This window comes from Barbus barbus, assembly GCF_936440315.1.
Source record: "Barbus barbus genome assembly, chromosome: 7".
Classification (NCBI taxonomy): Eukaryota; Metazoa; Chordata; class Actinopteri; order Cypriniformes; family Cyprinidae; genus Barbus; species Barbus barbus.
The window spans coordinates 25,684,357-25,711,441 of NC_136735.1; the positions used below are offsets into that span (position 1 = coordinate 25,684,357).

General features: G+C 35.3%; 2 protein-coding genes across 3 annotated transcripts in view; one reads left to right on the plus strand and one right to left on the minus strand.

The window, feature by feature from the left end:
• LOC306873311 (paired box protein Pax-5-like) overlaps positions 1–863 on the minus strand; it is a 47,216-nt gene extending 46,353 nt beyond the window's left edge. The window contains exon 1 of one of the 2 annotated variants that reach the window (XM_079422511.1): positions 490–863. In XM_079422511.1, coding sequence (XP_079278637.1) covers positions 490–535 — 46 coding nt within the window. In that variant the 5' untranslated portion in view covers positions 536–863. The remainder of the gene's footprint in view (positions 1–489) is intronic. The other variant, XM_079422513.1, reaches the window with a different exon arrangement.
• A 6,225-nt stretch (positions 864–7,088) lies between these two features.
• LOC306872756 (zinc finger CCHC domain-containing protein 7-like) overlaps positions 7,089–27,085 on the plus strand; it is a 46,783-nt gene continuing 26,786 nt past the window's right edge. Inside the window, exons 1-2 of the mRNA XM_079421519.1 lie at positions 7,089–7,137; positions 9,601–10,172. Of these exons, the coding sequence (XP_079277645.1) occupies positions 9,614–10,172 (559 nt within the window). The 5' untranslated portion in view covers positions 7,089–7,137; positions 9,601–9,613. The remainder of the gene's footprint in view (positions 7,138–9,600; positions 10,173–27,085) is intronic.

Sequence of the window (27,085 nt, forward strand, 5' to 3'; positions counted from 1 at the left end):
AAACCTTTTCCAATGGAGCATACATCTTTCAACAACCTCATTGTGTGACAGGAAATGTAATTGGTTTCATGTATAGTTCTGTTTTGAAATTTCGTGTGACGGTTTTGAATTTTGATTATGTCCCTTTGGACTGTAATAGTCCCGGCAAATAGGCCTAAACCCGGCACACTTCAAGCTCAAAAGCAAGTTGCTGTCAAAATCACAGAGTCAGCAAAGGTGTGGCCAAATGTAAGCTTATAGAATTTCTAGGCCCGTGTTGTTCTAGATTTTTGATGTTAAAAGTGTCACAAGATGAACCTTCAAAATTCAAATCAATATAAGGGTCAATCCAAAAACCAAGCAGTTTTATAAAAGACATATTAGTCCATGTAGCAAGTGAACAAATGCTGTATTTGTTAGTTTAGTTTTGTAATAGAGACACAGTTTTATTAGTAGGCAACTTTGAACAAACAATAGTAGTTCAAATGAAATGGAGAAACAAGGCCCTACCCGACCGTCCGATGCGCAGAGATGGACCCTTTTGGTCCAAGTCCATGCCTTGGCTGGAGGTTGGACAGAGGGATGAGCGGAGGGGGGAGGGGGGCGGGGGTGAGAACAAAAAAAAGTTCCCTCTCCTATATCCTCTGTTGCTGTTCTCTCTGCTCTTTTTTGTAACAGTGGTTTTGACGAATGGTAGTTTGAAATAATGTGACTCTTCCGCTCCCTGTTGCGCCGTTGCAATTGTTCACTGGAGTGAGACTAAACGTTTTAGGTGGAAAAGAGACTCTGAAGGAAGCGTGAAACGATTATGGGGCAAAGTCAAGAAAGAGCCGCGCGCTCATGCCCTCTTTCTTCCTCTTTCTCTCTCTTTCTTCCTCTCTCTCTCACTCACTCACTCACTCGCACACACACACACACACACACACACAACACCTCCCCTCTTCAGACATGGGCAGTGGGTCTATGCGTAGGCACGTATATCTGTTAATTTGTTGGTAACACTTTTCAAACATAACTTTCGCTGTCTCTATCTCAGTCTCTCTCTCTCTCTCATGCTGACAAGTTTAAGTGCGTCAAGGGATTTGGGGTTTTGGAGATAAGTGAAATACAGAACATGATATTTAGTTTAAAAAATCATAGTAACACTTTATTTTAAGGTTTCCTTGTTGCATGTTACATGTACTTACTAATATAATAACAATAAATTATGCATAAGCCTAATTACATGCAAGTAACCCTAAAACAAACCCTAACCCTAACCATATAGTAAGTACATAGTTAATTAATACTACTCAGTACTTAAATAAAATGTAACCAAAATCATTTTAAGCATGTGCAAGAATAACCGAGCTAATTTTGGGTTTATTAAAGTCAAATAACACTATAACTTTAAATATGACGTTATTAAGGTATTTAATTTAATAAAATAATACAATAATTAATTCAGATATATAGTCTATTATAAATGCATATGCATGAACATTTAGACATGTCAAACAATAATGCAGGTCTAATAATGATTATAGTATCCTACCAAATATAATAAATAAATACGGTGTGGCTTTTTTGTGTGTGTGCTAAAGCATCTAATAAGACTTCTGCAGAATATTTTGTTGTTGTTTTTTCGTAACACCAACGGTGCACGTGAATGCACGCGCTGGATGATGACAGGCGATGATTTGAGGTCTCGAGGTTCATGGGCGACACAGACACAATTGAGCGTTGAACAATGCGAAAGACGCGCAGTTCGGCACTCTCTGACCTCTACTCAGAAAACAACAAATGTAGCTAATTTAATCGCGCCTCATAAAGCCATGTTCCATTGATAGAGGGCTAAAGGCAGAATAATGAATGGAGCTTTAGACCTTATTAATTTAATACGGAGTGGCCCGTGGCTTGTTTCAGATAATTTTGGCCCAGAGGTCAATTATTTAATTACAATACTTTTCGCGCATGACGGGAAGTCTGTATTCATTTGCGATAAATAAATAAATAAAATGATTTGAAAGTGGGTCTGTATTTTGAGGTGAGTTTGGGCTTCTATAGCTCTGACTGCAGATGAGTGCAGGTGGCTGTTGTCCCTGTGACCTGAGGAGATGTAACCGCATCGCTACACACGACTCTCCGCTCCAAGATCAAAGGCCAAACTTGTCCTACATAAACTTACATCAACGTCCACTCTTTCTTTCTCTTTCTCTCTTCTTGTCACATCTTTTAGCACTTAGGACCACAGGGCTTCTGTTTTACATCCATCCATGGAATTAATAATAGACTTTAAAATAAAAGAATTCTTTTCCACGATGGCTAAACCACAGGCAGAATTTTTAGGACATTAAGTGCGACAAAATAGTTCTTTTTTTAAGAATTTTATTCTAATGGATTTATAAGTTCAGTGAAGATGAGCTGTTTCCCACTGCCTCTTATTTTACAATAAATGAAATAAAATCTATAAGCATGTAGCTATATAGGCCTATAGCTTATATCAACTGTATATATTTGTACGTGAACCTGTTTAATGCATAATTAAAGCATTGTTTCTATTATTATTAACAATATAGCCTAATTATTATTAATAATAAATTGATAATACTAATATTGCTACTACTACAGTTTTTGTTACCACCTTAAAAGAATAAAGGATAAATGCCAGATCTTATTTTTTTGGCAGTGTAAAGGTTTTCCCATATAGTTTATTAATTACTGTAGTGTAATAGTTGTAGAAAATATGCCTATTATTATTATTATTATTATCATTATTACTATTTTTTTCATTATTTATTTATTGCAGAAACTATGGCTACCATGTTATAATTTATTTATACTAGAAGTGAATTGCTCTGTGACAACAACAAAGCAAAGCAAATTAATACAAAATAATTGAAGTAATATATTTATTTATAGAAAACTAAATAGGGTTGTTGTGTGAAATTGCAAAGGTTTTTATAGCCTAGTCTACATCATGACTCTGTTGATATTTCGTTTGGTAACATTGCTCCACACATGCAGTATTAACGTGATAGGATTACAAAATGCGGTGTTTCAGTCTCCTTCTTAATTTAATTAATAAAGTAATTAAAGCGCGGAGAGTTTTTGGTAAGGAGGCTTTTTGGCTGTTGCCCTGCTGGAAGCGGAAATAATCGCTTTTGACCGAGACGCGAGAGTCAAAGCGGACAATTAAAACAAAATGTAAACAAATACACAGAGAAAATCAACAACATTAATGACGCCTCCATTTTTAATTAAACTCATTTGTTCTCTGAATGGTGTTATGAATAGAAGTCCAATAAACGAAGGTTTTTATTATTGTTATTATTATTATTATTATTATTATTTACACGCAAGCTCACATAAAACAAATCTACATGATCCAAAATGGTCTTATCGGACTGTCTGTCTCTCATCTGATCCTCAATGTTTATGGCAGAAGCACACTTTTGAATGTTTCTTGTCGCTTATCCCTTTCAAAAACACCAACCACTGTTTCCTCAAACTACAGAAGAAATTATACTGTGAAAACAAAAGGCAACACTGTCCTCAAACAAACAAACAAATACAAGAATATTTCGAATATTTTATGGCTCCACATACAGCATCTGTAACAGTATTTCGGCAAAATATGGTAATTTTGGAAAGCAACTTTCCGTATTAATTACATATCCTATATATCTAGTAGCAATGCACCAGGCATAGCAGAATTTGCTTGGTTATAATAACTAGGCTACCTCACAAAGAAAAGCTTTTTATTTTTATTTTTTTGCAGTGCTGTCAAATCTGTGAAACCACATTTTCCACCTATGCTTATTTAACAAAATTAAATATTTAACAAAAATATAATTCAAAATTGTTAACATGCAGTTTTTCATATTTAAAGAGAGACCCGTGCTTATAGCCAGTGCTCTGTTAGTTAAAAATCCGGGACATTGATAGGGTATCCTTTTCTTTTTCATGTTCCTTTAATAAAAGAGTAGCCTATTATTAAAACATGAACAGGTGTTAATAACTTTTGCAGAGGTGCTCTCTTTGATTGTTAACAAGAGGGAAAGAATATTGAAAATATTTGTTTCTTTAGTTTTTCTTCAGCAACATGATAAGTTTGGTGCCAAAGTCTGTATCAAATGGGTAATTATCTAATTGAGTGATTTATTATACTGATGTATTTTAAGTATTAACCTGATAACAAGTGTGGAAAATGCCTACAGAAGGAGTGAACCCCAAGCCTCAGCAGGAAATAGTGCTAGTTCTAAACCTGTCAACGCTTGGCACAACACCAGACCACACAAAGAGGACATGGGTTTCTTCACTAAATGTTTTGTTCCAGTCGTGTGACATGTAGCAACATGCTGGGGTCAAACTGTGCCTTGATATTCTAAGTGGACCCTCAAAAGGAAACACAATCAAACAGGCAAATGACATCAGTCTGTATAGTAAATTGTCAAAACCAAAAGCTCTGGATATTAAATCTACAAAGACGAGAGAGAGAGAGCAATGGACAACCTTTTTTTATTTCCATTTAATATTAACCCATTATTTAGTATTCAAGTATAACTTCATATTTTCTGTACTCTTGTGCTTGTGATTGTTCTGATCGTCAGAAAATCTACAGATATCTATAGTTTGTTTCTCATACAGTAATAAAGCTATTATGTTTGTATATAGCACCCAGATAGACTTATAACTTTCAATGCCATGATAATTGTATGCTCAAATATTGATCATAGCACAGTATGGGTCAATGTTACACTTGAATAACACACTGAAGGTGCAGGCTGTGGAGACATCAGCGATATAAATGCAGGGGTTGGTGAAGGTGGCCATTTGGCTTCACTTCCTAAATGAAAATCTTTCTCATGCAGAACAGCCATGTGGAATCAGGTATTGGAATGGGAAAGCCTGCATCCTCGCTGGTGACTCCATCTTCAACACCCGACTGGTTTGAATTTGTGCAGATTAACCGATGAACAAACGCTTCCCTTTTTCCTTTTAAGACAATAATAGTAATAACGATCAACAAATACGTCCAATATGGCAATTTCTGTGGAGCAGCCATGCAGGCGGCATTCTGTTTTCTAGCTGCAATCACAGTTTCTACCGCTTTCTCCTAAAATATGGTATATGTGGTGGGCTTTTGGCTTCATTTAGGAAATGTAACCTTTTGAAAGAAAACAATCCACTGCTTTGATGGCCTTTTCTGACACTGACACGCATGGAGACGTCTTCAGAATCAGATGGCATTCACACCATGATTCCCACATCATGCTCTGTTCATGTCATAGGCGCAGGAGATGATAAAGGTAGGCTGTGATTTCACAAAAATAGAAAGAAAGAAAGAAAAAAAGAAAGAATGAATGAATGAAAGAAAGAATATGAATGTGTGATTTATATTTAGATATGTTTCTGCCAGATATGCTGCCTGTTAAGATATGTAAATGTGGACCTCAAAAGAGGCCAAACATAGCAACCGATAAAAGAACATTTTGCATGTTATTTCTATCACAGCAATAAAGACAGCAAGAAGTTCACATCTCATGAAAGGCCAACATCTTGAAATGCCAGCTTATGTCTGGAATAACTATTTGGGAGACATGAAATTGTCTTAAATATATATATATAACAAATATCATAAATGTTGACAATAACATTGCTTCATAACTTGCTTGCAAAAATAAATAAAAAAAGTGTGTGCATATAAATAAACCTAACCCAATCCAATGTAATAGTTGTGACAACTGCCATAAACATAAAAAATTCAGTATTGGTGATTACCAAAATCATTTTTCATGTTTCTGTAATGGTTAATCCTCCAGTATGTGTAAGCTCAGTGTTTGTCACAGTGTTTGTAATGCTAAAATATAATTATTGCTGTTATTCATGAATTTTCCAATGTACTGTTTTACAAGAAAGTCAGACAAAATAGCACTTTGTTGTTATTTTTATTCATGTATGTGCAAATTTATTAGACCACCTGTCATAATAAAGAGAAAAACACAAATATTTTAGGAATCTGTCAAAAACTTGTTTAAAACGAAATATTTTATTGTCATTTATTAGGCAAACAACAAACTGAAACAACTAAATAGTCTTTATTCACACATAAAAAAACAAAAAACAAAACCTCATATTTTAGATGATCTCCTTTGGCCTTGATAACAGCTTGCATTCTTGCTGACTTTATTTTGTATGTAACTTTTCCACAGTCGCTGTTGTTATTGACTGTAACTTGGCATCTGAATACAAAATATGAAGTGCTTTACTATTTTGTTTTCATGTAGGCTATATATATATATATATATATATATATATATATTCAATGCAAAATGGAAAATGTATATAAATTATTATGATATGATTATAGCCAATGAGGGAATGCTACTGTTTATCATATTGTGTGTATTTTATTTAAGTTTTTTTACCACCAAGTATTTTGCAGTGATTTTGACCATTGTTTACCAATGGCAAAACAAAACATTATTAATATTTTTTATTGTTGTTGTTATTATTATTACTGTCATCATCATCATTGTGTTTATCATGAAATTAAGTGCAACCTCTCCCAAAAGACTCTCTTTATATCTGAACAAGGTGTAAAGATTAGGTTTCCCAGGCCTGAAGGTATAAATTCAGGAACCATTGTTTAATGCCTGACTCCCCATATGTTTCTTCTAAACTTCATACATACAGAAAATTCAAGTATGAGGGGAGGGGGAGTGTGGTCAAGTATGGTGACCCATACTCGGAATTTGTGCTCTGCATTTAACCCATTCAAGTGTACACACAGTACTGAACATACACCCGGAGCAGTTGGGGGTTTGGTGCCTTGCTCAAGGGTCTCACCTCAGTCGTCGTATTGACGGAGGAGAGAGTGTTGGTTATTCACTCCCACGACCTTCAGGTTACAAGTCCAACTCTCTATCCATTAAGCCACGACTGCCCTTAATGAGTAAGAACAGTTCCTAAATTTCCAAGTCCTCTCTCATTCACACTATGACCAAGCATGGTAATAGTTAAAACAATCCCCAAAATAAGATTCACTAACCTTCTGTGCGTGAGCTAAATATAGCACTTTTTCCCAGGGACGAAGACTAGTTGGCCAACCATTTAATTTTCCTGTGGAGTCCGGAAGCTGGTGTCCCTGTGTTGCAAATCGGAACTTGTAAACAGGTCAGATTTTTATTCAGTGCCGTACCAAACCCGATAAAACGTGTCATATGGTGTAGCTGAGGTTGCAAATGTTTAAAAACCTTATCGTGCACGTTTATTAGTAATACGTCCTCAGCCGGCGTCCATGTGTACGTGAACACACGTGGGGCCATTGAGCAGCACTTGATAGCACTGAGGCTAAAACATGTTCATCAGAAATATGTTATCTAATGTTGGTCTTCATTAATTCTAGGCTGTTACAGTACAAGGGTTTATGTACTCATATGTTTTATACAGATATTTATTATTGTGACTACTCTAGGTTTCTTGTTTTTCTGGATTCTTTAGGTTTTAAGCTAGCCAACTAGCATAGTGTGCATGGCTTATGTTCTGTTCTGTGGTGTTATGTGTTGTGTTCATAATCTTTGAAAGTTTTTATGGACTAACTAAGTTTTATGATGAAATATGTCCCTGTGACTTACGTGCTGCTGTCAAACTACAGTCCACACGTACTATGTGTCCTTATGTACAATTGAGACATATTTGCGTTATGGATAAAAAATATTTTTTTCCAGGCTCTATGTAAGTCCTGTATTTGAATAAAAGTATGACTGTTTGAGGAACTCTTTATACCTGATACTGATTTAATTTGATCCCATCTAAGTTCTCCCCAGTCTCTCTGTTTAGAGCACTGACTGATCATAAAGTTGAAGGGGTCAGAATGGACATTTAAATTAATATCGTTTTTTTTCTGGGAAAAGCCTTATGCATCCCACAAATAGCCTTCAATGTTGTTCAATGGCTCACGTGATATAACATAAGATAATTTAATGACAATATTGCAATATTGTTTACTGCAAACTATGCAGTTGTCTCACACAGCATGTATTTTAGGTCTGTTGATAAATGATAATATTCAAATAGGGCTGGACAATAATTCAATATCAATATGTATCGCGATATAATTTTTTTTCAATAACGGTGATATGAATTCTAAACACATTTCTGATATTTCGATATACATTACCAGTGTTTCCCTTACATTGATTTATTTGTGGCATTGAAGCGTTAAATTGATCAAAAGTGATGATAAAGATTTATAATGTTACAAAAGATTTTTATTTCAGATAGATGCTGTTCTTCTGAACTTTCTATTCATCAAAGAAACCTGAAAAATTCTACTCCGCTGTTTTCAACATAATAATAAATGTTTTTTGAGCAGCAAATCATAATATTAGAATGAATTCTGAGTAATGATGCTAAAAATTCAGCTTTGAAATCACAGGAATAACTTGCATTTTAAAATATTTTCATGTAGAAAACGTAAATGGTAAAAATATTTCAAAATGTTACTGTTTTTGCTGTAATTTGGATCAAATAAATGCAAGCTTGTTGAGCAGAAGAGAATTCTTTAAAAAACAAAAATCTTACTGTTCAAAAACTTTTGACTGGTAGTGTATTTTAGCCTATAGTTTGAAGTTAAAGATATTAATATTAATAAGGTGAGTCTGAGATGTTTATTTGACAACGATTTCACATTTCTTGTTTGTATGAAGGCTAAATACAAATAAAAGGTCAACATTAATTTATTTGTGTTGTTTTTTCCCCCCCTAAAATATTATATAGTTTTATAGGAGGAGTTCATAGATTTGGCAAATTCATTTTTCATAAGTTTGTAAGTACAGACATCTGTTGTGGGCATTCTTGGCAGCTTTTATGAGGCTTTTTTTTTATAGTGTTTATATCGATATCGGAATAATATCATATTGACCAGAATTATGAAATAGATTGTGATATAAATTTTGGCCATATCGTCCAGCCCTATATTCAAATAATATTCACCAAAAGAAGTTCTAAAATTCTAGCTGTTTAATTTTCCATTATTATTGCATATTATATCTCTTATAAATTAAACTTTTTTTGTTTTGTAAGGATGTTGGTTAACACTTTACAGTAAGATTCCATTTGTTAACTATATTTAATCTATTAAGTAACATGAACTAACAATGAGCAATAAATTTGTTACAGTATTTATTAATCATTGTTAATTAATAAAAATACAGCTGTTCATTGTTAGCTGAGGTCCATTAAATAACATTAGTAGGTACAACTTTTGATTTTAGTAATGTAATACTAGTAAATGTTGATATCAATATTAAGATTAATAAATGCTTTAGAAGTATTTTTCAGTACTAGTTTGTTACAAATGTAGTTAACCATTATTAACAAATGAAGCCTTATTGTAAAGTGTTACCTGAATTTTGTTAAATAAAAAAAATATATAAATAAATAAATTTCAGTTTGGCTCATACAGATATTTCTAAAAAAATTAAATAATAATAAAAATGTATTTGATTATTTATTTATTTATTTTTTTGGATCCTGTGCAGATATTGACGGTGATTATACTGATAAAAAAAAATAATTATGGCTTCTGAATGATGACTCATGATAATGTTTGTGGTTGGGCTGCTCTCTGTTTAGGGCTCTCCTTGAGATGTTCTCAGGGTATCAGGAGCGGGATGACTACGAGGACGAGTTGTACCGGGATGATGCAGACTCCAGTTTGTCTGACAATGACAGTGAACTGGAGTTCCGGCTTTATTCCCAGCTGCACTACGGTGCTGAGACCCAGGAGGACCGTGAGGACTCGAGAGAGGTCCAGTCATCAGTAACACAGACTCAAACAAAGCGTCCTGCTCCAGCTGTAGATGTTATTGTGATTGACTCTGGCACAGATGCTATCACAGTGTTAGACAACACTGAAGAACATGACAGCGTCTGTGCTAAAAAGGGTCAATCATCAAAAAGCTGGAACAGGAAGTTGCAGACCCATACCTTGCTTCCACCCTCTCTACCACAAGTTCAAGCAAGAAGGAGCTCCCCAGATGATGTTGTTGTGTTGGATTCTGATTCAGACGACGGCTCTTCTGAATCTGTACCTCCTTTTGTGGAGGATCTGGGTTCAGACTCGGATGGACTGGAGAACTGGATGGTCCTGGGCCAGGACAAACAGGAGGGAGATCATAGCATCCAGCTCAACCTCTCCTTACCAGGTAAGGATTTTACCTAACCATGTATATATGAGCATGTTTTAGTGTTGTTTTTATAAAAGTGCACTCACTCATTATTTTCAAATTAAGGCTTTACAAATTCACATGTTAATTAAGACACAAGAAACGGTTAAACAATTAAATAAGACGCAGGTAATCTATTAAACATTATTCTCAAGAATGCTTAAAATGGTCCAGATTCAGTACTAAGTTTATTATACTTCTAACACTTAATTAATGTCATTTTATATCTCACACTGTGACTGTATATATCCAAATTGCACTAAATTAACTGTGCTATTTGGCCTTCCATAGTATAAACAAAATGTAAACAAAAACATGATGAGTCCATATTTAAAGAAATAGTTCTGTCATAATTTATTCATCCTCATGTCATTCCATAAATGTATGGTTTTCTGTATATATTTCTTTTGTGGAACTTACGATATTTTTAGAAAGGTTTGAGTGTTTACTTGAGTGAGTAATAATGTTCTTCAAAAATGGTCTTCTGTTGTATTCCACACAAGAAAGAATTTCATACAGTCCTCGAACAACATGAGGGTGAGTAACTGATGACAGAATTTTCATTTTTTGGGGATCTCCCTTTATCTTTATCTTCTGTTGCGATACCCAAATGAAAAAATAAATAAATCAGCAAAAAATAAGATTCTGTCATTTACACACCCACGTGCTTCTGTCAGACTCTCGTTCCAAGGAACACAAAGGTATTTTGTAGAATATTTGTGTTTCTCTTTTCCACACAATGATCTATTAATAGATCATTGTATTAATAGATCATTGTACAGAAAATATCTCTCTCTCTCTCTCTCTCTCTCTCTCTCTCTCTCTCTCTCTCTCTCTCTCTCTCTCTCTCTCTATATATATATATATATGTATATAAAATATTTTTTTTGTTTTATTTATTTGTTTACTTATTTTTTACTTATTCTTTCGTGGGCAGTGCTGAATCATATTGTGCACACAAACCTGATATTGTTTACCTGTAAGAAGAAGTGTGTGTGTGTTTATTTCAAGGTGTTAGTGGGGGCGGGGGGGCGCCTAAAGGGTTTGCAGGCCAGAGCACCCGTGGTCTCCATTCGTGTTAATATAAGCACAAATTTATGTTTATCCCCAATGCACTTGGCTGTATGTGCATTCTAATCACTGAATCTGATGTCTCAACCTCATGTATTTGTTGTAAAGTTACTGTGCCGATCGAAACGACTAGGTGTGTGCGTGAGCACATGCATCCGACTTCACGTGAGTAAAGTTAATTTGCATGCACGTGAGAACATCCAGGAAAAGCAATGAGGGAATATTTCTGTGTATGTAGAGGAAAAAACAAACAAAACATAACAAACCTCCTGTCAGAGAGCGTGAGCGAAGGAGAGAGAGACTTTAATCATAGATGAATAAAAATGTCTTTGCAAATCTCTCCAGATCTACACATTAGACTAACCTGCAAAGCTCAGCAAAGCAGCAAACCTCTCTCTCTCTGTTTCTCTCTGTTTCTTTCTTTCTTTCTTTCTTTCTTTCTTTCTTTCTTTCTTTCCTCTCTTCTCTTTTTTCCTCAATCCTCCCTGAATGTGTTGTCCTCATTTCCATTCGGAGACTCCTTCCTGTTCCTATTATTAATTTTCTACTCTTTCTCCTTCTCTCTTTCTTTTTATCTAGTTCTCCCCTTCAAATACAGAGCGTTTCATTGTGTCTTTTCTCCCTCTTTCCCTCCATCCATCCATCTTTCTCTTGCTCTCTCTTGCTTATTTGAATGGTGACTGTGGAGGAGTCTGTGGGCTGGTATTTCTGCTCTGTCGGTCATGCCTCTCACACTCATGTGCAGAGGGGGCCTTCTCCTGCCCTGGCCTGCTTTTGTTACCCAGAGAGAGATTCAGTGGAGGATGAGAGAGAGAGAGAGAGAGGGGAGGGGTACAGAGGGATAAACAGGGGGTGGAGGGAGGAAAGGGGCAGCTCTCAGTCTCTCTTTTTCTCCTCTGTGTCTCTGATCTCTGGGGCTTGACCCCGCACTCCAGAACATGTGGGTCACACAGGGAGGGGAGCTGGGAGGAAGTGGCTGGAGAGGTTGACGTCTGCCTGTGCACTTACACGTCTTAAAGCCAGAGGTTTCCATTGTGGGGTTAACTGTGGTAGAGCTTGACAAAAGATGCTCGGGTGAGGTGGAAGTGTAGGTGAGGGTTTTTTTTTTTAGCAAAAAAAAAAAAGGTGCGTTGAATGGACTTTTTGTTTTTAAAAGTAGCTGTTGTCAGAGTGGGACATTCCTGATAATTTTGTCCAAGGCCCCACAAATTCAACTGTCCTTAATCATAGTATATTTTATCATGATATATTTATCACGCACACTTTTGGGGTCTAAGAATTTTGATTGTAAATAAAATCTCTTATACTCACTAAGGCTGACTTATTTGATCAAGAATACTCAAAAAACTAATATTGTGAAATATTGCTACAGTTTAAAATAACTGTTTTCTTTTTTATATTTTTAAATGTAAATGATTTTTGTGATGGCAAAGCTGAATTTTCATCAGATGTTATTCCAGTTTTAGTGTCACATGATTCTTCAGAAATCACTCTAATATGCTGATTTGGTGCTCAAGAGACATTTCTAATTATTATCAATTATGAATTCAGTTGCGCTGCTTAATATTTTGTAGAAACCTTGTTTTGTTTTTTTCCCCAAACATTGAATGGTGGTGTATAACATATAGAATATTGACTTAAATATCAGCCACACCATGTTCCTGTAGCTCAAACATTAGAGAATGATGCTAACAGCAGTGTAATCCAACTGATAAAATGTATGAATGCGATGTTAGTTGCTTTGAATAAAAGCATCTGTCAAATACATAAATGTAAATTGGCAGATATTTGACTGATTTTAGATTATTGGTCTTTACTAACTTGGCCAGTTGTTAGAAACGTTAGCTTCCCTTTGTGTCATTTTCAAAATCTCACCTGAAATAATTAATCATTAAATATTATATATATTTCAAATCTCAGAATTCATATATTTTTAAGTGAATTGAGTAATTTTCGTAATTTTGCTTAAATCAAAAATACTAAAACACAGTATTGTATGCATAAGGGAAATAAACACATTTTTATTTGTTAACATTTCCCGTCCTGTCATGGCTATATGCACTCTCCATAGGGGATGAGGGAATTTGTGTTTGTGATACACTAGTAAAAAGCTTAAGACAGCGGTGACTAATTTCATTTGAGCACACAGACTCAGACTCACACACTCTCACACAAAACCAATTCTCTTCAGTTGCTAAGTCTCAAGTATGTGATGTGTCAGCCGAACAACATACAGTCATATTGCGACACATACACACTAAATAATTCTCTACAGTTGTTAGTGTTGATGTTACTATATGGTAATACACATACACTGGTCGACTGAGGTTGTTTTGAAGAGTGGTAGACATTTAAAGAACACAAAAACCCAGGGATTGATAATGTTTTTATGGGTTTATAATCAATTGAAGCAGGATTTTAGTAGTATTTCAGAACATCCATCTATAATACTTTGACAGACAGACAGACAGGTGGGTGTGTGGAAAAGGATAACAATGGCACAAAGAGACAAAAACATCCCCAAAATCCCTCCCAAATATCCTATTTGTCCTTACAGTCCAGCACACACAGGTTGTGTCTCTGAATCTATCTGGGGGCCCTTGGACCCCACTCAAACGGAACAGACAAGAAAAAATGAGAGCCTCCAAAAAAAAGAAGGAGGGGGGGAAACTCTACAAAGGGGGGCTCTAAACTTGAATTAGAGTTGTTGAGCCTTCCTCTGTGGTCACACTTTCTTTTTTCTTCCCCCTTTGTGCTTTTTTAATTTCCCTTTCCCCCTTTTTATCTTTTTTTTTTTGTGTTTTTTCCCTCCCCTTTTTGGTTCTGTCTGGTTTTTCGCCCTGTGAACACCGAACTTTGTCATTAGGCTGGACTAAAGCAATGGCAGCAGATGGGCATTAGTTTAAGCTGAATGCATGGGTGTTTGAAAGAGAAGTGTCTCTGAGTGTGTTTGATATACTGCAGGGCATAAGGTAAGATATTAGCTATCCATCTCCCTCTTTTTTGTTTCAAGGTTTCTGAAGTCTGCTTATTCGTAGTTGTGAGTTGTTCTGTTTTTAGCTCTCTTTCTCTGTCTATTGTGACTTGACTGCCATTTTCACAGTAGTGACCGTGGCCTTGTCACTCACTGTATCCTATTGGTTGTAGTTTTCTCTTGCCGTCATCGCCTCGTTCTCTCTCTGTCTCCCTCTTTTCCTTGTATTTCCCTCTCACTCTGTTTAATGTGGCCACACCCAGACCTCCACCAATAACTGACAGCTGTCAATCACCTTTGTTTTCCTTTCTCTTGCACTTTGACTATTGTTATAGTCTACATGGAATTGTTCGAGAAGCAATGGTTATGTAAAGTATGCTTATCTTAATGAATGAAACAAATTTTTTGGCAGCCATTTGGCAACAAAGGCTGTGTTTATTTGATCAGAATTACAGTAAAATACTATTTAATTAACTGTTTTCAATGTTAGTATATTTTATAAAATGTATATAAAATATCATTTATTCCTGTGATAGCAAAGCTGAATTTTCACCAGCCATTACTCCAGTGTTCAGTGTCACATGATACTTCAGAAAACATGATTTGGTGCTCAAGAAACATTTCTTATTATTATCAATTATGAAATCAGTTGCGCTGCCTAACATTTTTGTGGAAAGAACAGTCTCTTTTCATCAGTGTAAGGCATTCTTGCTGAATCAATGCAAGAATGTAAAATATTGGTTTCTTTCTTGTATATATATTTTTAAAAGCCACATTTTTATATTACTCACTTTGAGAGAGCAAAAGAGATTCCTACAACATCGAGTTGAGATTATAATAATAAAAAAAGAAATTATATTGGAAAATATTATATTTGGAGTTGCTTATTGTGCATGTGATATTGATGTAAAACTCTTATTTTTTGCATGTGTGCATTTTTAACATTTCTTTTACATTCTAAAGATAACAGTTGTGTTTTAGCTTACAAATCAGGAATTTTGCATTCAGTTTCAGTAGAATAAATTATCTTTGTCAAGGTTTTGTTAGACTACTAGACCTTCTAGTTTGTGTTTCTTTGCACAATTCCTCCATATTTATGTACCTTTTTTAACACATTGAACTGTGTATTGAGAAGAGCTTGAAGGTAAGGTAAATATGAATGTGGTTGTTTTGTATACGCAGTCAATAGTAGAGTGCATCATTACGGATGGGTCACAATGCTTTAGCTCAAGATGCCAGCGGTCAGGCCGGAGAAATGAGACCGTGTGCTGTGTAACTAGTGTTGCTGAATGCTAGAGAGTGAAAGTGTTTTATCTGCAGGATTTATTAAGACTGCATAGTGCAACATGATTCTAGCAGCTGTGTGTGTGTATGTGTGTGTGTGTGTGTGTGTGTGTGTGTTTGTGAGGCGTGGCTGCTGTGTGAGGTGATATGTGTCTGTAGGTCTGTGTGTGTGAGATTGGAGGGCTTTTTGGGGTGTAAGTTTGTCTGTGTAAGACAAGTGGTGCTGGTGTGTGTGTTATTGTGAGCGTGTGGACCGGGAGGTGTGTGTGTGTGTGTGTGTGTGCGTGTGTGTGTGGCAGGGATAGGCATCAACTCTTATCTGGGCACAGCAGTGCCACTTCAGCTGAAACACCACACCCATTTCTCCACACGGTGTGTTTGAACAGACGCCATGTCCTCACACAAACACAGCTTCGCCATAAAATCACAGCACGAGGCTGTTTTATATACTTATATGTATTTTCAGGCAAGATGTTTATTGGTTGTTTTATTGTACAAATATTAAATAATTCATTTTACATCTAATTTTTCTCAATATCATTATTACGAAATATATAGTAATATTAAATAGTCTTTATTGGCATTCATGAGAAATATCCAAATGCGGTCAGATATTTTAACATCTATCAAATGAGATTATCAAGCGATGTTTAACATTTTTTCTGTATTGATATTGGCATTGTATTGCTTCTGCCTATTCAGAATGTTAAATATATTTTTTCCTGTTGTATCCTACATTATCAATCCTTTCAATTTAGACACAAATTATTTTCAGTGTTCATATTTGTACAATATACATTTATGATTATTTTACCTAATTATGCATGTTTAACTAATTCTCTTTCTGAGCACACACAAACTTTGTTGTAGAATTCCCAAAGTATCATTACAGTCCATTGATTAGTGACTCTAATTGGACTCTCCTGTTTTCAAGGACAGTCTAACCAGGTCCCAGAGGTCTATTATTTATTATAAAGTCTTTTCATCTATTCAGACAGTAAATGTTTTACTCTATAGCAGATTTCAAGAAGAAACTATTTTTTTAATGCTTTTTTTATATATATAATATTGTCAATTTATCAGTAGTCATCCTTATAATAAAAAATAATCGTTTTGTCATTGTAAGCTGTTATTTTTTTTTCTTCTTAATTTTTCCACATTCATATATTATTAATTTATTGTTTAATTTGTGGGTGGGGGGAGTTGGCATGCATTTCAGCTGCTGCAAATGTGTTTCGCATGTGATTTGAACCATTTTTGTCAGGATAGTTCTCTTGATCATAAAAAAAGTAGTAGCAACACGACTTTTGCTTTAAATCGAGAGAATCTCATCAAACTTTTCCAAGAGATTGTAATTTTTAATCGGGTTGACATTCGGCTTCTCTGAGAAAAGAGCATTTCCATCAGCCCTTTCTTCACGAATGGCCGGTGAACTACGCTATGAGTGTGGGCAGTGTAATCCTGTTTGAAAGGTCTGCGTGTGTTCCTGGTTGGACGTCTGGCGTTTTGGGTGGGCTCTGCATGGGACAGCAGGTATCCTTAATCATGTTACGGGGTGTGGGGTGTATTTTTGAGAAGGGGTTAGCTGGCAAGCTCCCATCCCAATTTCATACTAAATGGTCACACACCAGTTTTGATTAGAGAAGGCAAGCCTGAGGTACCCAGCCCCGGTCCATTGTCATAGTTTCTATCAGTGGTGCAGAGCGGCAGGTCTGTGCATTTAAACCGGCAGCGCTGTCTGACCGTAGTTATTCTGCTGAAGGAATTATACACTCCATTTTCTACAAGGTTTACATAGAAATTAATAAGCATTTTGACTATGGTAACCTGTGTGAATAGATCTAACTTTACCTCACATTAGTCTAGAACACTTAAATTCATTCTTCTTTTTGAATATAACATAATTTTATAATTATTATTACACGTGTAGTGTCCCTGAATAATACATTTACTAATTTTCTGTCTTAGTTATTAAAGATTTAGCTATTCACCAATGACCAATGAATATATTTATTAATGTATTTGTAATAGTTAGGAGAGTATTCCCCCAGAGTGGGTTAAATCTGAATATTGTGTCTGTTCCTCTGTGATTATCTTCACCACACGAAGATGCAGCGTTGTCCCGGAAAACCTCAAGTCCAACATCTGTGTTTGTTTTCGCAGGTGCTCATTTGGTTTGATGCGAACGTTTTTTCAATATAGAATATTTGTGTGGGCTGTTTTCAGACAAAGTGTTGTGGAAAAAGTCCCCACACCCACTAGCCTCTGTCGTTAATTCCACGCACCGAATATATATTTTTTTCACAGAATTATTCAAATGCGATGACAAGATGGTGCTCGGAAAGCAGAAAATGCATGCTTTGTTTTGGGTTTTTTTAAGAAGAGGAATTGAGACCACAAAAATTCATATTTGATTTTGTGTCCGGAGATGAGAGGTCCGTTTTCATTGTAATGGCACTATCTATATGATGACAAAAATGCTGAAATGAGTGATGTAGGTTGTACAGAATGAATATGAAGCACATTATTTATTTGCATTCAGACTAATATTGTAATTTGTGTTAAAGCCAATTTAAGTGTAATCCATCTATGGTTAAAATTCCTGGTCTGTGGATACGATCACTTTCTCTTGGTTTTTGTAGTCTGGTTTGATTATCATTCTGTGGTGCCGGCCCTCATAAGTTGTGTCTCTGTGCGGGGGGGGGAAACTTCAGTGAGGGAGGAAAGGTAATTGCAATTACCTATAAAATTCATTATAATTAAGCAGTCATTTAATATAAAATCAAATTATTTCCTCAGCGACAGAGGACGGAGGCACCCCAGTGAGACCTGATTAATTTTTTTTTCTCTCCGTTTCAGCACAACTTTTAAATCACCCTGCCTCTTTGGGTGGGGTGTTTGGGTAAGGGGTATTTATTAAAACTGAGCCAATATGATGATTACCGATCTGTTTGGAGTATTTATGAGATTGTAGACTATTAGATTATAGATTATTAATATAATTTCATTAGAGTGGTGCAAAATGAAGCGGGAAAATGTGGAATTTTGTGGCCTCTTTAGTAAGTGGGTCTATACATCAACTTACATACAGCACAACTACAGCAACTTGCTACTATATGTATATTTATATAACTGCTAACAACCTATTTTCAAAAGAAATAATTTTATATGAAATATTAATGTACAAATGTAGAAAAAAACTTTATTTTAATGTCCTAGTTACACAAGTCTTACTATAATAGAGTAAAGATGCATAATTATAAGCAACTAATACTAAACCTGTTAATAGTATTACTATTTATTTATTTCTGTAAATATTTTGTAATAAAGACACATTAAAATAAAGTGTAACCCAAAAGTAAATTTAAATAGCCACCACATTCATCATATGTGCTAACGATATTCAAAAATGTATAGATGTCCACCTAAAATACAATTTATTTTACAGTATTTTGTATTGCTTTCCAAATGCATAAGTGATGATTGATATTCACTTATTTATATGTAGTTCTTATCTACTCCAAAAATGTATAAGTTTTGAAACTATAGAAAAGTAATATGAAAAAGTGTCATTGGAAAGTCATTTATGGTATTTATAGATGACTTTAATAGACATGTAGCCTTATTTCATTTATTTGTCTTTGCTTGTGACTATACTGATCTCTCCACTTGAGTAGTGAGATGTTTGTGTGTAAATAATTTTATGCTAGTCGGTCTGTGTCTCACTGTTACTAATCTCTCAAGCCTTCTTTACTCCCTTAGGGACCTTCCGGAAAAACGCCACCTCACTATTATTAGGGTCTCTTTTGCATATCGAGGGAGCTGCTCTCAATTATGTATGTGTGAAGGAGAGAGTGAAAGTGCGCCAGTGTGCAGCAAGAGTTTTCCTTTTTGTTGCGCCAACTGTTTAACTGAACTTGTTACATCAAAAACAACTTCATAACTATATTTACTTCTCTGGTACAACTACTGAGAGGCAGACAGAAGGATAGAAAGGAAGAAACAACATAAAACAGTCATCTATTAATGCTCCCTTAAGAAACTATATTTACTATAGTTCTTCCATTGTAACTATTGAGTTACCTGGTATTTACTGTATCAAGTTAATCCACATTATCATAGTTACCATGGTTAATCTTACTTTTAATTTTTAATGTTTTTATTTATATATATATATATATATATATTTAATGTTTTTATTCATAGAACTTTCAATCTGAGACCTTGTGTTTTGACATGTTCTGACTTAATTAATTTTGAGTAAATCAAAGCACTTTCCTCATTCAAATTTTTGGTCACCGTGAAATTAGGGTATTAGGGTACTTACTTCATAGTTGCCGTTATGTATTAAACCTCAAAAATGCTTGCTGTAGCATATAGCCGTACTAGATTTGTTTCATATTGTGAATGATTTTAAGATGTTTTATTGTTATTCACTGAAGGCTTTGGAAGGCTTCTGTCCTCGTAGATTTCTATATTTCAGACAATAATACAAAAACGTATCAAATAATCCTCCAACTTGCAGAAATAATGAATCCCGCTTTCATCTGCTGGGATTTTAAGCTTGAAAATTTCTGGTCGTAATTCATAATGACATGGAGATGTAAAGCTTTGAGTTTCTTTTGCTATCTACGGCTCAAGCTTACAGTTGGTTTAGCTGTGAGCTGCGATAGCTGACGCTGGAGCGGAGAACCTGGCTGTGCAGATTTTGGCTTCATTGGTAGAATAAGGCTGATATGTTCATGGAGCGACAGTCAGGAAGCCATTTTTCTCATATCGTTTCACCTCTTCTTCTATTTACTGTCGCTGCGATTGCTGCATACGCCAGACATATTGCCAGTTTATCTTTCCACTAAAATCCAATAATGTTTTTGCCAGCTATCATCCTCATTATCACATAAGCAGTGGTTTGTATTATAATATTGTATAAGATGAAACCTAAACATTTCTTAGAGGAAATAATAGCTATAACAGCAGAAACCCTGTTTTAAAAAAGGTTTACTTTGCATGAAGAATGAAAACATGAAAACATTTTATTTTATTTTTCAAAGCCTTATGTTGACTGTATAGGCCTAGTTATATTTATTTATTCATTAATTTTTATGTATGTATGAATGTATAAATCTTTTTTTTTAAACAGTCCATTTATAATTCAACAGCCCCAGGTATTTTTATTATTATTGATTGTTTGATTGGAACAGTCGTCAGCTCATTTGCCAGTTGGCAGATCTGTTAAAGTTGTCATGAAACAAAATATTTATACCGTTTTTCCTTCCCTATTGTGACGCATATCACATTGAATGGGCTTTTCAAATTATTTGACTTGATTGGATCAATGGTTGATCATTGTTGTCATTTAATCGTTTCATGTGAGTGAAAGCTGAAGTCTTTCATAAAAACATTGCTATATTCCATAAAATATGAGTCTGTTTTGATATAACACTGACTTTAACCTTCTGTACAATCCTAGGTATGACATTGACTTTATAACTCTCCTTAGTTTATCTTTTATTGTGAAATGGACAGAACTTAAAATTGTTTTCAAAGACCTCACAAAATCCATTTGACAGCTTTGTGGCTTTTAGTCCATGTCTGTTTGCTTTAAAGACAATGGTGTCCACTTAGCATGCTAATTAACTTTTATTAACATATAAACATCTTTTTTTAGAACTATTGATGACTCATCCTCTGCTCTACAGATATTTGCCTAATCAAATGCTCACCAGAATGAGAATGTCCCTCCCCTAAAATACCACCTACCTCTGACTAGCAAGTAGCAAATAACGATGAATGGCTTTGACAGAATTAATACCTATTGGCCATCATATTGCCCAACCCAAACTTTCCTTGCAAAAGGAAATCCATCAACGTCGAAAAGAATAATACGCTTGTCAAGTGATTTCACTTGGTGTTTATTGACAAATGGCTCCTATCCCACAAGTCTCTCTTCTCTGCTTCTCTCTGGGTGATTTCCAGATGGCATTTTGCACTTATGAAGCTCCATACGAAAGCAAGCAAAGGAAATCTGAAAAAAGCTCACTTCCCAAAGCATTTTTACTGTTGCTGTTTGGCAATTTCTCACTAAAACCTGTGGTAATTAAGACATTCTCTATTAGTTTGAAACGTAATTGCTCAGGAGATATTATGACATTTCACACAAAAGCTTTATCTAAAAAAGTTGAACATTATTGTCAACATTATTCACCCTCACATCATTCCAAACCTGTACACATTTCTTTTTCTTTTGAACTCAAGACATTTAAAAACATGCTTAACTTTCGTTGTATATTGACAATGACAGTAGAAACATTGTTCAAATCATTTTGCAAATCTTTTGCGTTCCACAGAAGAAAAAGTCGCGCAGGTTGTGAAATGAGGTTGAGTAGATTATGACAGAGTATTCATTTTTGGATACCTCTAATAGCTGTACATTTTGCTGCAGTCAAGGTAACATTCAATTGTCGCAGAGTCTTTGTGTCCCAAATGAGCGCACAGTAATGCCCTGCACCCTTCAGAGTATTCACTCTGTGCTTGCCCTCCAGAGTGAGTAGGGCAAAGTAACACTTACTTTTGAATGGATTTTGCTGTCTATCTGTCTATCTCCTTCTTCCCCTCGCTCTCTTCCTCTCTCTCGTTTTCCTGAAGTGCGATGATCAATAGTAATTGGGTTGCCGCTGCTGACCAGCTTAGTGGCCCGGTGGACCAGCGGAAGGAGAAATGGAGAGTGTTTACGAGGTACTGAGCATGACTGACTTTCCTCCGCAAATCTCTCCATATTTATTCAGCATTAGGCCTAATCAAAAAATCTTTCTTTCTCAACCCCCTGTTTTATATATATACTTTTTTTTCCCGCTTCTTTCCCTCTCTCTGTCTCTGTCATGCACCAAAGCGAGAGAGGGGTCTGGAATGTAATCCTTTTTGAGGGTAAACCACCGGTGCTCTTTGATGGCATGTTTAATAGATTTTTCCCATAAAGGCTTTGCCTTAAGTGACTACATTCAAATAGAGAGGTATTAGTGAGGGCATTAGGAATGTGGTAAGGTGTATTAAAGAAACCTCCTGTTGTTCATATAAGTACGTTCAATTCAGTTTGCAGATCCCTTTGGGTGTAATGGGATTTTCTGATGTATGGTGCAAGGGCATTTTAGGGTTATATATTCACCTTACCTGCTATTTTGTTGTAGTTACTTTTTAAATAGAAATGCTCACAAGCTCACTTGTTTTTTTGAAGATTAACATTCAGTGTTTGAAGAAATTTCCATTTCTGAATGGAAATGCCAGTGCTTAGATGGGAGCAAAAGAATAATGTTACATTTTTTAGAGTAAAATAAAATTTTTGGTTTTGGAAATTCTTTCTATATGCTGTTGTTTTCATTTGTACACGGCAGTCATCTTGTAATACTGCTTTTGTGCACCAAATATTACAGAGATAGATTCTGAATGGTGAGCATTTAAACAATGCAAGTCAGACAGCTTTTCTTGAAAAATTATTTATAAAATCCAAATTATTTACAAAGTTTGAATGGAATGAAGTAGTTTGAACTGCATTAGTAGTTTGGCAAAAAAAAGAAAAGAAATAAAAATATGATGTTTGAGGAATAAATGACTTTTTATTTTGGCACAAAACTTGTATAGTTAGCTTTAAAATTCTGCTTTAAAGAAACAAAAAAAAAAATATATAAATAAAATCACTGATTTTGTTTAATGAAAATTTTTGTTGGAGCCAGGGTCAAAAATGCCACCAGAAGTGACAGAAATACCATAAAATGTGGATGGAATCACAGAGTCCTGTAATAATTAATAAATCAAAAGTAGGGCTGTAAAATAAATTCAAACAAATTCAAATTCCAATATGGACTAGTGATTTTTAAACCACAAAAAGAAAAATAAACTCTGTATGCTTTGTGTTCTGCATGCATGACACAGTTTCTTTTACTGCACATACCGTCTCAATATATGAGGATATGAACACATGAATTTCATCTCCAGAGCTGCTCTGGAGAGAGAGTCACTTCACGAGCATTTCACCGTTTCATTTGAGAAAAGCTATTGTCATGTACACACAGACTCAGTGGTCTTCACTGCAACCTTCCAAAATAAAAGTTTGGTTTAACTTAAAGAAATTATGACAGAAATAAAGCGGAGACAACAAAGAGAGCATCTGCAAGAAATCTAAAACTGAATCAATAGGGTAGTGGTTCCCAACCTGGGGAACCCAAATTTGTGAAAAAATAAAACCGATTTTATAGGGCCCTATTACTGTTAAAATTGTAATAAATTATTAAATTGTTCAAGTTTTATGAATTCAATTAATTAGGCATGCATTTTGATGATTAAAGTTAAGATAACTCAAATGCAAATTTCACAATTTGGAACAAAAAGAACAGATTCCATAGGGCTCTAGATATTTAAAAGTTTATATTCTCCTCTGTACCCGTCTTTTTATGGGTTTAGAGACATTTCAATTAATTGAAGTGCAATCCAAGTATTTGATGGGCGATACACTGAATTTTAAATATTAAAGGTGAAAAAAAGTCCCCGAAATCAAGTTTGTTGAACCATCCACTGATAGTTTACTTTGTGTTTTATTTGGAAACATTGTAATTCAATAGTTTGAAACGCAATGTTAAGGGTTTCCATTGGAAGAATGAATATAGGCGAGAGAGCAGGTGTCAGGTATAAGGTCTGAGGACTATCGTTATCATATTAAACACACATTCAAATGGGCTTGTCAGTTGGGTTTTCTTTTGGATGTTATTACCTGTCAATGGCTGAGAAAAACAAAGTCAGATGGAGGGATGACTAGTGAGAGATGGACGAGTGGAGAAATGAAGGGTTTCTGAGGAGTAAATTTAGTCCTGCCTGTCATCGTATGCAAACCATTTTATCCTTTCATTTCAAATATGCATTAATTATTACTGTACATTGATGTATATGTTGTGAAATTTTGCTGAGCATTTAAGGATGCTAAATAAAAAACAACAAACAAAAGCCTTCCTCTAGTAATCTGCATAGTCTGATTGTATTGGAGGAAAACAGCTGAAATGGGCGAACCAACATAATGAATAAACAAGAGCTCAGAATAACAAGGGAAGACCCGATAAATGAGAATTACGAGCGGGAGAATGAGCTAGAAGGAAAGGGAGGAATGCCCTGGGGAAGAGAGTGAGGTGAAGATGGACAGGCAAACCCTCTCGTTACACCTTCTCTCTCTTTCTCTGTCGCTTCCTTTGGCCCCCCCTTTACCCCTCTTTCACCCAGCCATAGCCCCGCCATCTGTCTTTCCCCTTCCCTTCGCCTCCTCGCCTGACATCTCTCAGCCTTTTTTAATCTCTTTTTGTTTGATGGAATTTAATGTGACTGTTTAAAAATTAGACATATCGTCTCAGTCTGCGTTTATTAGTAACGCTAAGCTATAGTAATGAAACTGAAATCACCCTTTAGAAAAATTACCTTGGTTTTATTACAGTGAATAACACTAAATAATAATGGTATTTGGACAGAAATGTTCATGCTAATTCATACTAAATAATCTGGAACTGAGTCTTTTTTATTCACACTTCAGCTTAGTATTTTCTTAAGAAAAACTGTATTTTTATTGAAACTATTTACATGTTTTAAAAGATTTAATATTTGAATGTAATGTAAATACTACAACAGCTATTTCTGCATATAAAGAAATAAAAGTAGGTGTTGACAATTATGCATGTAGTGTGTAAGCTTGAGGGCAAACTAACATTGTTTCTCGGTAGACGTTTATTGTAAGGGGGTTTTGTCAAAAATGTTGTTGCATTGTTTACAATTTCAAGAATTAATTGTTATGATGTATTTAACCAGGAACATTCCATTTAACCATCCTATTTATTTATTTATTTAATATATCTGTGGCTATTATGGTCTTACCACAAATAAACTGTGGCGACTATTCATGAATTATTGATCACTTAGTTCAGTTTCTCCAATAACTAGTTCTCTGCTTTCCAACTTTATAGGAAATAAAAACTAAATGTAAATGTATTTTTTTCTGCTTCCTGTTTACCAACAGGGGATTTAGATTTTTGGTTGAAGTATTCATTGATGCACCGTTTGTGGAAACGCCACATTTGTAGCGTTTGTTTCAATGCAACGGTTATTTTTACGCGTGCTGCCTGCTGTCAATCTGGTGGAACTGAACCCCACCCAAACTCATATTTTATTCCAGGTTGTCCGAGCTGAACAGTGCAGGCCTCCCAGACCCCCCCGTGGACTTTTTTCTCGGATCTCTTGTGGGAAGAGTAGAAATAAGTCCTATTGTCTTTCATTATAATTCAAGACGAAGAGATATCGTTTTTAATAATGCCAGCTTTATGTTTCCTAATCTAATTTGTGTGGTTATATTTAATGCGTATGTGTGTGTGTGTGTGTCTTCTGTTCCCACCTGTTTTATATCCATCCTATATTGTTACCACTTTTCCTAAAGTCCAATGATGGGCTACGGGCAGGAAAAAAAAAAAAAACATTAGAATCTTAAAGCGCTATTATTTAATTACCCCAATGGCTATGGATTTGCTGTGTGTGTGTGACTGAAGAGGGCGATAGAAAGGGCAGGATTATTTTGCTTTTTCAATTTACAGAAGCCCCACTGCCCACACACACCCCCTAACACCCCAGACCCATAACATACACACAAACACACACACACACACTTCATCAGCCCCCCCAACCGCTGGAAGATAAAACAGCATTATGGTAAATTCCACTTAATGACAAATTTTTAATTTGCTGAACACGGCTGTCTCTCGCATCCCTTGTGTGTGTGTGTCTGTGTGTGCGCGTTCACGTTTTAGTGAGTGAGTGAATGAAAGGGAGGCCTAATTACAGTGTGGGTTGGATGGGAGGAAGAAAAGCCCTCCTCTCCTCCTATCACGGTGATAAGGGAAAGGGAATGTAGCCGATTAATGATGGTGTTTATCTCTTTTCATATAATAACAATCATGAAAAGTCGATCTGCCCCTCAGCCTGATAGAAAAACACTCCCAGAGGAGAATTTTCATCAGAATGAAATTGAAGTCGCAAGCTACTGGTTTTATTAAGTATTTCATTTTTCCTTCTCGTATGGTTGTGCGTATATGGCCGCAGAAGGAAAACTGAAGGTTTGGAATATTAAGTCTGCTTTTTGTGTGATGGGGATGTTTCCAGGGTTATTTCAATTTAAAATGATTTTTTAAAACACAACGCAAGCTGTGGAGACTCTAAAGGCCGAGTCTGAGTATTAATTTTTCTTTAAGGGTACGTTCATATAGAAGATGCAGTGGAAGATACACCAATATTTTAATACCGCAGTGATTCTGATCCGATTTAAGAGCCCATTTTACCACGCTTTTTCAAATAGCAAACCATATGTGCCAGCAAAATGCACAATTTACGTGCAGTTTTGTTTTGAAATGTATGTTTTGAAATAAATATGGAACTGACATTGTGACACTGGTGACTAGTAATGATGTATTCCAAGTCTTCTGATATTGAGAGCTTTGCGTTTCGAAAAGACAGAAACATCCCGAAAGTTTTTCTTCACAGGAAATGT